Source organism: Convolutriloba macropyga, chromosome 8, assembly GCF_964194025.1.
Source record: "Convolutriloba macropyga chromosome 8, txConMacr16.3, whole genome shotgun sequence".
NCBI lineage: Eukaryota > Metazoa > Xenacoelomorpha > Acoela > Convolutidae > Convolutriloba > Convolutriloba macropyga.
Genome location: NC_134475.1, coordinates 13,975,564 through 13,990,082, shown reverse-complemented (window position 1 = coordinate 13,990,082; position 14,519 = coordinate 13,975,564). Strand labels below are relative to the sequence as shown.

General features: G+C 35.3%; 1 protein-coding gene across 1 annotated transcript in view; it reads left to right on the top strand.

Moving 5' to 3' along the window:
* Positions 1 to 14,519, top strand: part of LOC142344493 (protein strawberry notch homolog 1-like) — a 99,892-nt gene that overhangs the window by 51,826 nt on the left and 33,547 nt on the right. Inside the window, exons 12-16 of the mRNA XM_075396165.1 lie at positions 2,031 to 2,173; positions 2,589 to 2,804; positions 8,971 to 9,075; positions 9,357 to 9,529; positions 13,800 to 13,952. Of these exons, the coding sequence (XP_075252280.1) occupies positions 2,031 to 2,173; positions 2,589 to 2,804; positions 8,971 to 9,075; positions 9,357 to 9,529; positions 13,800 to 13,952 (790 nt within the window). The remainder of the gene's footprint in view (positions 1 to 2,030; positions 2,174 to 2,588; positions 2,805 to 8,970; positions 9,076 to 9,356; positions 9,530 to 13,799; positions 13,953 to 14,519) is intronic.

Sequence of the window (14,519 nt, the reverse complement as noted above, 5' to 3'; positions counted from 1 at the left end):
TTTACAATTTTGCTCTCATATTTTCTCCTTTTGAAAGAGATGTTTGAGCTCATTAAGACTTGGCTGATGTTTTGTGGTTGAATAACTCGCTTTCATTGTAGGAAGCAAAGGGTTTTTCTATATATTCGTACTTGTCCCACATGGAAAATAAATAGAATTTTCCCGATTTTTCAGGTTAATTTTTTCTGGATCTGACTTTGGAGTCGTTTCGGGATTTCTTCTATTGGTCTTTTGTTTTGAAGGATTTTGTTTTGTTATGCGGCATTTTGACATAAAAGCTAAAGTAGAAAAGCAGTCACAATTAACAGACTTTTGTTTAGCGAAAGAAGTTTTTTTCATCATGCCCTGCGTTCAGTGAATTATTTTTTGACTTTGAAAAGTGTTTTTTTTTAGAGATTTGAGCACATGGATAATCGTTTTTATCGTTTTTTCGTGCGATTCGTCCATTTCGTACTCTGATTTTGTGAAAAGGATTTCACGTCGATACCTTTTTGATATGTAACCCACTGAAGTTGATACCAATGTGTAAAAGTCATTTTCAAACCTTCAGGGTCTCAATTTCGTTTTCTTAACAATTGAAGATAAAAATTGGTGTTGTCTTTGAAATACTGCGAAATTGTTTCAAATCCTTGAGGTGTTTTCTCTTCGTTTATTTATTTTTTATCTGTACAGGAGGATGGCAATGTGCTTTGCACAGCTTCGAATGCGTAATAATGAAACGTATTATTTTTCTTTTTCTAAAATCTGGTTTCTAACTTTCAAAAATAAGGTCAGAGGAACTCTTATGTTTAATAAAGGTCCCAATAGAAAGGCTTCTGCGGAATGATTTCTAACAAATTTAATCAATTTTGAGCTTGTTAAAATAGTTGGTCTGTGAGTTTTTGAATGGTTCGAAACTTTTCCTGCCATGCCGCCACGCTTAGTTCAAATTAACTTTTTGTTGTCATAAAATTTTTCGACAAACTTGCGTGCTGTGTGAAGTCATTTTTACACTTTTTTGAGGGAGTTGTTTGTTCATTAGCGTGAATACTTTTTTTGAATACTTCCTAATGTGATGAGATGATCTAAAGTAACGTAGTGATTCTCGAATTGAAGGTTATTTGAAGGCGACAGTACAGTGCTTATGTCTAAATCGGTAACACATGAACGCAATTTGCAGAAACCTTGGTATTCTGAGACTACCCGTCAAGCGAACATATCGCCTATTTTTTGCCACAACCTGGAAGCTATGTTGAATCTCGTGTAAATACGGTCAGAGTTAATTCAGCTTATTGGGCGCAAAACGAGCGCTGAAATTGTTAATAGCTGCGAAGCCGTAAGCTGAGCTTAGCTATATTGCGGTGTTCTTGTTTTTATGCGACTCGAAAAAGAGTATTGATTTCTATCGGTCTTTTTAACGACTTGAAATTGAGTATTGGTTTTCTTTTGGTCTTTTTTTGTTTTTTAAAAGGAATTTGTTTTGTTCATCCTGCATTTTGACCTAAAAGCGAAAGTGAGAAAAGCGGTCACAAAGAACAGTTTTTTGTTTACCGATTGAAGTGTTTTTCACCATGCGCTGCGTTCAGTTAATAACTTTCGACTTTGAAAAGTGGGTTTGACAGAATGGAGCAGATGGATAACCGTTTTTCGTCCAATTCGCTCATTTTGTAATTTGGTTTTTTGTGGAAAAGATTTTTTGTCGATACTGTTTTGACATGTAACCCACTGAAATCGATACCACAGTATAAAAGTCATTTTCACACCTTCAGGGATTTCATTTTCGTTTTCTTAATAATCGAAACTTTTTTGGTGTTGAGTCTGAAATACTGAAAATGTTTTGATTGATGTTTCAAATCTTGTGTTTTCTCTTCTCATCTGGAGAGGAAGATGGCAATGTGATTTTTCACAGCATTGAATGCTAAATAATGAAACGTATTTGTTTATCTACCTATTAATTTGGTTTTTAAACTATCAAAAATAGAGAAGTCACGTCACCAACCAATACTTAAATGCTGACTTGACTCGTTCTTGACATTTGTTTCTGTGTTCAGGGCTTGAAGAACGGCAAGTGTGTGGTGATAGGGCTTCAAAGCACTGGTGAGGCGCGGACTCTGGAGCAGATTGAGGCGATGGGAGGGGGTACAGCTGCGGGCGCTAATAACGAGGGCTTGGAAGACTTCGTTTCTACTGCCAAGTGAGTTCCACTTCACGCACAACTTGGTCTCGTTTGATTTTGAGGGACATTTTGATAAATCTATTACCTCCCCTCAAACAGATTCGTCAATGTCATAATAATCAATGTGCTTATATAAGTGTTTTACCAACTCAAAAAACAGTACCCATTCGTTTTTTCTTTCAAAAAGATCGTTGAAAACGACAAACCATGTGCAGAGGGTGATTTCTATCCCGGAGAGAATCTGAGTGTTCATAAATTTGTTTTATTGCAAAACTAGCAGCAGAGGATAATTGCTGATTCTTAAGTGGTCCCGACATTCTTGAAAAATCTAGCCAAAATCATACATCTGCCAAATTAACAATCGGACTGTTGGTATTTGGGCATTTTGAATTTGAGTAAAATGTCATTTAACATATTCTTTGAATCTGTTCAGGGGCGTCTTTCAAGCACTTGTTGAGAAGTACTTTCCCAGTGTGGACAATGGCTTTGGAGCTGACAGCGGAGTTGGCGATCTGGACTACGACTACTTGTCACCCACTAATGGCACTACTGGGGGAGGAAAGGCAAAGAGTAAATACTGGGCCAAAATGGGAAAAAATGCCCGATATCTCGGAATGAACGGATCCGACAGCAAGAGGCAAAATGAAAGGTTTGCATAGCTAGGTTTGGAACGCTTTCCTGTAAAACTAAAATATTGACCAATAGTTGGGCAAAATAGTGGTTTCCGTGCTGGTACTGTGGCGATTGTCAGATGAAAGAACGAGAGATCCTTGTAGGAATGAAAAGAGGGAGCTCATAAGCACATTCCCCTCTCATCATTAAAGAACTAAGGTTAATAAATTTTGAAAAAGTGAAAAAAACTGAAGCCTATTTTCCATTGTGACCGCCTAAGGACGACTTAGTGTGATTTAGTAACTTTGTTTGAGCTTCGTAACTAAATCTCAAGATTTTTTTTTATAGAAAGTAGTTTTTATAGCTGCAAAGCTGTTAGCTGAGTGGAGCTTTATTGCGGTGCTCTTGGGTTTTTACAATTCAAAGAGTTTGAATTGTATTGGGGCGCTGTCTTTTTTTAAGATCTGTTCACACATTTTCATGATTTTTGAAGTCCAATTGGAGTAGTGATTTTGGTCACGCCGAAACAGGAAGTGGAGCGAAAAAGCGAGTGGTTTTGCGGCGTGAAAATTTTATTTACTTTAATTGTAAAGTAGTGAGAAAACGGTGTTTGAAGAAAAATTCGCTCTCTCGCTAATGGTTTTTTGTTCTCATGTGGCAATTTCACTTTGATTTTTACTGTTTTTCGATTTTATAGTTGGATTTTTTTGTAAATGGTTTTCCTAATCCATTCATAGTTCATTCTAGGCCTAATTTTTTGTTTGAACCAAATTTCCATTTCTCGCTAGTGGTTTTTTTGTTTGTTTTGCATTTTGACATTGACTTTTTACTTACAAAAAAAAGTTTTCGATCTGATTTTCTGAAATGGTTTTTCCAATTCACTCACAGTCTGTTCTAGGTCTGGGTTTTTGTTTATTCAATGAAAATTCTTTGAATTGTACGTCAGGACTTGTCCTGTTATGTTTTTTTTTGTTTCGTCGTCTGACGCTCTTTTTTCGTTTTTCATTTAATCACACAGCAAAGCTGAGAGTCAAATTTTCTGAATGACTTCTTCCTCTCACTAACGGATTTTGCTCGTGTGACGTCATTTCTCACTATCTCTAGCAAAAGTGTTTTGCTTAATTAGATTTTGATCATAAGTTACTTACCTCACACAATAAAATGACTTTTGCGCTTTAAAATTTAAGTTTATTTTGAATTGGTTTAAGGTCGAAGGAACTCATATGTGTAATAAAGGTTCCTAATAGAAAGGCCTTTGGGGAAATGAATTTTAACAATCTTTTTTTGATTAATCGCCTAATTTTTTTTGCATAGGTTTTTAGCGCCGTCGATAACTTTTTCAACTTACATCAGTATCTGTTTCTATCTCTATCATTCGGCACGCAAGTCTATTCTTTCGCAGCTATTCCGGCAGTCTCCCGGCTATGATTTCGTTTCTTATTTACTCAGAATTGAAGACAAAAAGGTCAGTATCTCAAACTCGGAGCTAAAATACTCTAGTCAAAATTTCCTGATAAAATCTGAAGTTATTTGATTACTATTGTAGGAAGTTGTCTTTGAGTCAGAAATTTGCCAATTGATTAATTGTACACTATGGTACCAAAAATCTTCGTACAGCACGATTGCTGCTTTTAAAGCACGATTCGTGCTATATAAGCATAATTTGCGCTAAGGCGTGAAAAAAGTGTGAAATTTAGAAGTTGGCTAAACCGCTTTGTTCTTCCATTGTTTGCCAAGTTGTTACGGTACGAGATGTCGGATTTTCATGGTATTAAATTCAAAAGCAACTGAACTCAAAATCAAGATCCAGTGAATAGCATGCATACAAACGTTACCTGAAAAATAACCGTTTGGAGTCCCAAAAATCGAGCGGAAGACCAACAAAATTGTCAAAAAAATCAGTAAAAAAAGTTAGGTACTGATGTTTTGAAAGGTCCCAAAAACTTTCTGGAGAGCATTAGAGTGGCTCGTGACGCTTTCTTTTGCTACGATACAATTTCTAGAGGTACAGTTAGACGAATTCTCAAAAAATATGGCGTTTTTTCATGAAATGCTGCAAAATAAAGTCATTTTGAAGAAGAAAAGCAAGTGTTTGCGTTCAAAATGGTGTATAAATATATCCAAAAAGTGTTTCTTTTCTGGCAGAATGTTGTTTTTACTGATGAAACAAGGGTTCGCATCGGCAACGGAATTGTTACTTTTTCGAAGAAATGTAACGAGATTTCTTGAAAGAAAACACACAAAACATTTGAGTTCGGACAAACAATAATTTATTTTTTGGGGTGCAATACGATCAGATGGACGGAAATTTGTTAAGTGTCCAAACAAGCTAAACGCTGTCGGTTATTTGGAAATTTGAATAGGAAATCTGAATCCTATTGAAAATTTGAGACGATTTTGGAGCAACGGTTATGGAAACGACAGTTTATTGTGAAATTTTGGAAGAAAAAGTATAAAAATTGGAATGACATTGACGCAGACTTCTTGAGAAACCTGTATGAAGACTATACAAAATCATCGTTAAAAAAGCTAACGTCTTTTAGACGTTAAAAAAGCTAAAGGTGTAATGACGCGTTATTAGAGAACAAAAATTGAACTCAAAATGTTAATTTTTTGTTTGTATTGCTTTTTAAAAATCTTCAGGTGTACGGAGCTTTTTGGTACCATAGTGTATAATCATTAACCTACTCAATGCTGAACTTTATGGCTTTTCGCTTTTGAATTTCTCAGCAATTTAAACGAGGTGCCATTCAGTGTTAATTATCAATATAGAATGGCGAACTGAAAATGTGTTCACTATGGAAGCCTCTGATTGAGCGCGACCAAAACTTAGTCTCATATGCGTGTAACTTATGGTATACTAGTGTGTTACTTGTATGGTACACTTAACTGTAACATTTTTCTCATTGTCCTGCTATAATTTGAAACTAGTTTTACTTTTTTCTCATTTTACTTGGGTCACCTCTTTCATGTTTGACTTCTCGTTTGACGCACCTCAATCTCTGATTCAAATGAATGGAATTTAGAATTAATCAGCAAATCTACGCAAATATGTTTGAGGTCAAAAAGTGAAATCAAAATAAACGGAAATCATTCAAACTCACTAAGATTTAATGATTAAAGATTTATTGCGATAAGTTAACAAAGTTGCCTAGAGTAAACTGGTATTAGTATTAAGCTTGTCCGGAATTTAAAAGTTGATTTCAACATGTGTTAAAAATCTAATGAAATTGCAGACCTAATTAGAACTTTTACGTCAATTTTTAAACTGTTTCAATCACAACCTCTGTTAGAGGTCAAGGGCGGCTATTTTCGGGCAGTCTGCCGGCTATATTTTGATATAGGATATTTTGCGATAAAACTATAAATAGTCAATTTTTTCTATTTTTGAAGTTATCTGCCTATTATTTTGTTCGATTTGATTTCTGGGACACTGTGTGCTTCAGCAACTTCCATACGGCATTTTCTACTGAAATAAATAGAACCTTTTTAAGATCTATTTTGTTTTTTTTTGCGATTCTTGGTATTATTCCTGGCACACAGTGACTGGTCTGAAAAAAAAGATTTTCTGTGAAACTGGATTTTCGTTTTTTTCATGTATGACTAGTTTTTTCTGTCCTTGTCCAGGTATTGAGTGTTTTGGTGTATTGTCTTTATTGCGTGTTAAGTCAACATTGAATGAATTGTATTAAGCATTGCTTTGCAAATCCTTATGTTGAAAGAGTGACACAGTAGAGAATTTGCTTAGGAAGTGTAAAGTAATTTTGTTTGGAAAGTGACACAGTAGAGAATTTGCTAAGGAATTTTAAAGTAATTTTGTTAAAGTAAAACTGCTAAGGAAGTTTGAAGTAATTTTTGTTCTGATGTTAATGTTTAATGTTCTTCAAACAGTTCAGAGGATGTGATTATTCCTTTTCTCAGAATTTATTGTTGAATATTTGAGTCGTTTGATTTTGTTCGTTTCTGAGGGGCCTCCAACTGTGTTTTTTCTGCGTCAAACAATCAAAAGGCTTTTTCGACATTTTCTAGAGGTCTAGCATTAAAATTTCATTCTAATTGATATGAGTTGGGCGGAATTCTTATTGCTGAGAGAGAGAGAGAGAGAGAAGAGAAGAGAAGAGAGAGAGAAGAGAGAGAGAAGAGAGAGAGAAGAGAGAGAGAAGAGAGAGAGGAGAGAGAGGGAGAGAGAGAGAGAGACCGACCAACCTTAGCATCCTCCTACTGCTAAGAGCACTAAATACTGTACTTGCTCTATTGCCCCATTTGACAGAAAAAGTTCATATTGCTACTTTCAGTTTCTGAAAGAATAATTTTCAAAAACTATATTAAGACATGAAAAATTTGAACTTTTGGGTGCGAAAATGAGCCCGCGGTGCCTTCGCAGAAGGCACCGCAAAAATTTTGAAGTAGAATTCAGCAAAAAATTAAGAGATTTAGTAAGAGCTTTAGTTCACCTGTAATCATCGAAAAAGATTTTTCGAACAAGCTCATTGTTCGCAAGTATGTAAGAATCGTTTAATTGATAAATATAGGAAACCTGCCTCATGCTTGCGTTAATCCTATCTTCTGGGAGAAGAATTTGCATTTTTAGCAAATTAAACAGAAGAGAGGCACGGTGACGAGTTGAGTTTTGCTTCATTTTGGTTTTCGAGTTTGGGATTTTAAGTAACCTTAGAGATGCACGTCTAGTGGTTACACCTGATCTTTCCAACTGAAAATTATCATTCAAATACTTTTCTGTATGAAGCCTGTTTAAAGATTTCAGAAATTTCAGAAGCTCATAAATATGTAATTCAAAGACCGTTAAAATTTTGTTACCAATGAACAAATCATTACTATGATCGTGGCGTTTCCGAAAAAAAGTCAATAAGTTTTTTTTCTGCAGCTGATGCACTACAACTAAAGAAAGAAAAATGCAGCATCCATAAACCAATATGGCGTACTGCATAATTGGATTTATTACGCTTTTATAGTATTCAAGTAACTGGAAACGTGGAACAAAGTGCCTTAGCTTGGAGATTATCCCGCATTGCCTACTTAGTCTTGCAACACCCAATTTTATATGCGACCGGTAGCGAAATGTTGAATCAACTGTTATAACAAGATATTTACATTTATTTTTCATAACAGAATAATCAGATTCAATTTTGAACTGATGACTGGAAGCACTTGTTTTTGTATTCAATTGAAAGGTTTTAGAGATGTTAAGCTTTAGTTTCTTTGCATTTAGCCACTTCGTTATCTTTAGAAGGTCGGATTGGATTTCTTCACTCGAACAGTTCAATCCACATATATTAGTGTCGTCGGCAAAGAGATAAACATCAACTTGAGAGCAAACATTTGGTAGATCATTAATGTAAATCAGAAGTAAGAGTGGCCCAAGGATGGATCCCTGCGCCACAGTTTATATTTAGCCAATTTGATGACACATCCGCTATTGTAACTTTTTGTGATCTTTCAGATAAATAGCTTTTAAACCACTTTAAGGCATTATGACGAACACCATATAGTTTCATTTTGTTGAGTAAAATTTTGTGATTGAATGTGTCAAAAAGCCTTTTTGAGGTCAATAAAAAAGTTGACGGTTTCTACTTATTTTTTCAGTTAATTCCTTCAATGCATCAATTGTTGAATGTTTTTTCCGGAATCTAAACTGCTTAGAATATAATAGACTAAAAAATGCTAATGATATTAATCCATGTATCTTCTCTATAAGAAACAGGGATATGTCGAACTGCGAAATGCAATCGAAATTGCGCGGTTTTTTCTCATTTTTGTAATGTAATCATTATTTTGTGTTCTTGTTTGAACTGAAAGATATATTTCAGCTTCGTTTTTCAAGTTCTTATTAATTTTACATTCAGGTTTATCTTGTTTTGTTTTGAAAATTAAAAAATTTCTCTTGATATCTGCTGTTTTTTGTAGCTATTGGGGCCGTGGTTGTAAAATCGACATTGGATACGTACGAAGCACTGTGAACTAAGTTGAGGGTGCATTTTGTCATAGTATTGATGAAGTATATATTGCTTTCGAGACGGTCAAAACAATTTTTCATGTTTGATTAATGGTTTTTTAATCCAAGCTGGTGTTTCTGTCTTTGAGACAGCAATAATAATTAATCGCATTCTCTATTCCTCTAGCTTAATTTCGACATGAAAGCTCAAAATTTTGATCGGTATGTGGATTTACATGGTTCCGTTTAGGTTGTCTTCAAGTGGTCGACTCGTGGATGACGACGATGACGAAATGAGTGACTATGAGCGACAGTTCCTCGAAAATGATGAATTCGACAATAGCGAGGGAGAAAGGTAGGGTCTACTGCTTCATAGGCAGCTCCATGCGACAAATTTCTTTTGGAGGAAAAGGCTATATTGAAAATTTTAATATGGTGAAATTGAGTTATAAAAGCTTCATCGCCATAGCAGGACTAAGAATGCGAGACTTCTGTTGGCCGTTAAGGTAATTGATATAGGCTAGATATAGCTACCATTGCATGTGAAAGCCTGAGAAACGCAATTACTAGAACATAAGTTTTTTGTGTTTTGTACACTAGATTTGAAATACTGGATAAATTGTTGCTTCATTTCAGAGGCAACAATTCAGATGACTGTTTTGACAATGACGGGCTGCAGTCAGACGATGGAAATGAGGATGACGACGATGATGATGAATTCGATCAAGATGATGACGATGCCAACCCATTTGCAGCTGGAAACTCTGACGACGAAGGCTGCCCCTGGCTCAAGAAGAAGTCCGCTGCTAGTAAGTTATCCTTGCCTTCGAAACCAGCTTTATTTCAAACTGCCAATCGTTTTTAAACACATTGTTAATTTTCTATGCGTTTTCATTTTTTAAAACCAACAAGACCTTTTCTTTTTTGCGATTTCCAACTGCAGTCATATTAGTAGAGTAATATTTTGCTACTGTTTTGAGTGTTGAAGTCAAAAGAGAAAAGGAGCGATTTTTGTTCCTACAGCCTTTGAGTGAGAGTGACAAAAAGTTAAAATTTGTTCGCGTGAGTTTTTTAGTTTCAGCATATTTTTTGTGGTAAAAAAGGTTTTTCTTAATTTACCAAGAAACGCGTGTTCGGAAGCCTTTTTGATCGTCCAAAGCAAATATAGAATTCCAGATGCAATTTTGAGCTAATTGTCTTTTTCCGTTTATGGACGCATTTCTTGCTGTTTTTGTATCCTTGTATAAGAGACATAAATTCATGGTGTGAAGGGTGGTTCTTAGTGTTTGACCCCCACCCACTTCACCCGTCCCCGTTTACACCCCCAAACCTGCTTAACACCCGCCCCACCTCGTTTATCTACCCCCCCCCCCCCCAACTTGCCCCACTCTCCTTCCCTCAACCTCATCACACCCCGTCAGACTCTTATGCTTATTATAATTAAGTAAAAATGGTATTTCTTTTAGTGAGTTGTTTGAGGCCTAAGGAAATATTTACTTTGAGTTGATTCCTGAGTGTTCAGGCTATGTTTTAAATTGTCCAACAAAAATTCGTTTTTCTTTACCCAATTTGTCAGCTTCTTCAACATTTCACCCGAAATATTTTAAAAAATCTCCAAACTGGTTTCATTTTTTGCTCATTCTACTCAAAATTGCTCAAACAGCAGTTGCTCAACAAATAATTAAAATCAACAGAGTCAATATCGAAGAACTATATAAAATAGAAACAGCCCAAATTTTTTGTGTTTCGGTGTTTCAATTTTGTTCTAATTAGTCTTAGTTACCAGCTCTGAAGCCTATTAATAATTATATTAATCCATGTATCCTGTCATTAAGTATCACCAGTGTGCCTAACTACAAATTCCAGTCGAAATAACGCGCAATTTTTACGAACCAGTTTGTGAAATCATTAATTTGCGTTATTAATTGCTCTCAAACGACGTTTCTAGCAATTAAATTAGTCCTGTTGCTCTTTTTCAATGCGATTTTTCGCCTGGCCGATTTTTCGTCTGACCCATTTGAGTTTTCGTCCTTAAAAACTGGATAAACAGGTAGCGCCCAGCAAGCATTAAGTTTCATTAGAGGCCCTTAGCCGCATTTAGTAGTCCTTCAAGTGCTTAGTGTGATGAAGCTACCGGGAAGACCGTAGTTTAAGGTTAAAAGGTCATTTTTAGCAGTTTTTGAGCCCAAAATGTTACAATTTTTCGTGTTTTTTTTTACATTTTTTCAAATTTTTGTTGTACCAATCTAAAATAAATGAGTCTAGTTAAAGTTGATAAAGGTCTTTTTTGCAGAACATTAGTACTTTTTATGACCTTTTTGAGAGCTATTTGTTTTGGTAATCTAAACAAAAACACGCAAATTTATACTAATTTTCACAATTTTTTTCCAAGTTTTAAATTTGTCATTTTTTAGGTTTCTCCATCCTAAAGAGCCACGGAACCTCCTCTAGTGTTTGATAATAGGTTACTGTATAGTTTCTAGATGTAATGTACTGCTTTTCAAGATTAAAATATCACGAATTTAAGCAATTTTTAAAGAAAATTATTTGCAATTTTTTCGAGTATTTGAAATTGTTTGTCATTTTTCAGGTTTCTGCAGTCTCAGGAGCTAAGGAACCTCCTCTATTGTTTGATATTATGTTACTGCATAGTTCTTAGATGTAATGGAATGCTTTTCAAAATTTTGATATCACGAATTTATGCAATTTTTTTAAAGAAATATTTGCAATTTTTCAAGTCTTGAATATTTTTGATATTTTTTGGCACCAGGGATCTCCTCCGAGTTTTGTTGATAAGCTTGTGCATAATTTCTAGAGTTAATGGAATGGATATCAATATTTAAATGAGTTTAATTAAATTTTTGATAAAAAATTATGTTTTCAAAATTTCGAAAAATTATCATGTTACAAATCTATTGATCTTTATGAGCTAGTAAAACTATATAAGGCTTCAAATAGGGATACGGGATGGTCTCTTGAAACAATAAAATGGTTTAACGATCATTACTGGCCAACGAAGGTTTTCAAGTCTTGTAGATGGGTACATGACAGAACTCCAGAGCCAAAATTGGTTTTGAAGTTTTTTTTTACTGCGATATGTGGAAACTTTTCTTTTGAATTTTGCATACAGTTTCCTATCTGATTTAATTACTAACAAGGCTAGAAAAATAGAAATTGCAGAGCCGAATCTCATGTAAAATATTCCTAGCTCGCTCTCTCTCCATTGGTTGGGAATTCTTTCCTTCTCTTCGTCGTTCACGTTTTATCTCTCGCTCGCTCTATCTCTCTCTCTTTCTCCCTCTCTCTCTTTCCTTAGATCTTTTGCTGATGCCGTACTTTAGCTGCTGTTATGTGGCGTGATGTCATCATCTATTACCCTCACTTCGCCCCTTCAATTAAGCTAAAGCTAGCTTAACAAAACTGTAGCTGGCTACTGACGAAGCCAACCGCTCGCCGGTCGTTTGAGAGCAATTCGCACGATGTTAGTCGGTTATGTTATGTTCATAAGCCGATCAGGGGCCTTGAGAATCAATGGCGGTAATTTTCCCTTCAGTTTGCCGGGTAAATTTTTTATTCAGCTCCAAAATTTTTTCTTATTCAGCTCCATGCACAAATTTGGGGCTCAATATTTGTAACTTTGCACAAGTACATTGAGAGGCTTAGCTTATGAGGAACAAAACTATGGCGTCAAGTTGTGTATATTAATACACCAAGGATTTTGCTTGGTTGTTCTCTAGAATTTCATGTTTGCATCAGCCGAAAATTTTGGTAGGATCCCAAGCATTTCAAAATATAAATCATGATATTCAATTAATCATATATATTCGTTAGAAAGTATATTAATCGAAGGCAGTACGACCGGTCCACAAATCTCAATTTTCGTTGCAAAATTTTATGAGTTTTGTTTCTCGTTATTTTAGTTTTCTCAAAGGTGTCGTTGTGCATATTATTTTGTCGCGTATTCAGCAACGATCTTTCAGCTTATAAAGAATGAGTTTCTCTACTTTGAGAATAAAACAGCACAGCTCCAAAAACGCTCGTTTTTTAATAGCCGCCCTCATCTTCTCAGCCGGCTATTATAGCGCTCCTATTTTTTTTACTTCGTCAAACTTTTTTTCGCTTTTCCATTTTGCCGCTTTTTCAGCATTTTGCGTGAAATCTTTTTGACTTCTATAGGCTAGTTTCTCTCTTCTCTCATTCTGCTAAAAGTGAATTTGAACATCAGTTGCTCAGCAAAGCAATTCAAGATGAACAGATACAGAATAAAAAACTGAAGTCAGAAATAGTAACAGGATAAACCCATAAAGCCCAATTTTAGATGCCCGCTATTTGAACGTCGTTCCTATAAGTCTTAGTTACCATCTCTTGTGCTTATTGGTATTTATAGTAGCCCCTGTAGCCTCTCTCTAAGAAACAGAAGTATGTTCAACTACGAAATGCCATCAAAATAAATCGGACTTAAAAAATGTTTTCGTACAAAAATCTTTTTTTTTCGATATCTTCTATTCTTTCAATCCCAATCATGCTTATTGGAATCAACGGCGGCTATTTTCCGGCGATCTGCCGGGTATGTTTGTAAAATAGAACAACAAGTTTATAAACGATTCTTTTGCTGCACCAGCCATTCCAATTTATGATAGTCGTCTGCCTTTCATGAAAAATAACTGAATTATCATTTTAGGAGAGAATTTTGGAAGGACCCAAAAGAAACTGATATTCAAGATGTCATTGAAAACATTTTACATAGAAAATTGTGCATATAAATTTCAAGCTCTATTTTTCTTGTGTAAAGTCAAGCTATTTAAATAACTAATATAATGTTTTTAATTTTACATGATTTATTCGTAAATTGCTTCTTTACCATTTGCCTTTTTTTCATTTGTTTTACAGGAAATTAACAATGTTTTTTAATTCGCATTTAGATTTTCTCCGGAGAATTTCAGTAAAGATTTTTTATAACGGAAAGGTTTTGGCAGTATCACCTAAAAGTTTCAAAATATTAATGAAGATTTAAATATACTTGTATGGGAATTTGTTGAATGGAACCATCACTGATCCTATTTTTATCTTGCATTACAGGTGGAGGATGCAAGAGAAAGAAAACCGTAGCCGACCAAACAGGAGAGGGAAAGAGGAAGAAACGCAAGCGAGAGGAGCATGAAGGAGATTCTGTCTTCTCAAATGGAACCAACTCAACTACCTCATCATATCTCTCCTCCAAAAGACACAAAAGTCAGTCTAATCGAAATAGTTTGAAATTGGCTAATAGCAATAAGTATTTTCCATTCTCTAGTCTGATTGCCTATTAGCTCAATAGTAACGGTTTTGAACATTTTAAGAAAATTAACTGTAAAAGGTTATTAATTGCTCTCAAACGAAATTTGTAGCAATTATAGCGCCCAGAGGGCAGTAAGTGCCCTTAGAGACTTTCAGCTTATTAGTCTCCGAGTATGCAATTCACAGAAACTGTTCCGAGACAATTTCAAGGTGTGAAGAGCGTTTCTTAGTCATAAAAGTTTTACCACCCCCCCCCCCGCCCACCCTCCTCCAACCCGGAGGTTTGTACCCCTCTCCTCCAGTTCTGAAGGGTGGGAGTCATGGTGTGAAGGGCGGTTCTTAGAGTTGGAGCTATGTTATGTTTATAAATAAACATCAGCCGAGTTGGAGCTAAGAATTAGAGACGAACGGGAGCAGGGCTGAATGAGAAAAAAAAATGAGAATCAGAGCCGAATGCTTAAATTTGATTAGCCAAATAATCCGATTGATTTTAATTGAAGTACAACAAATGTAAGAAGTGGC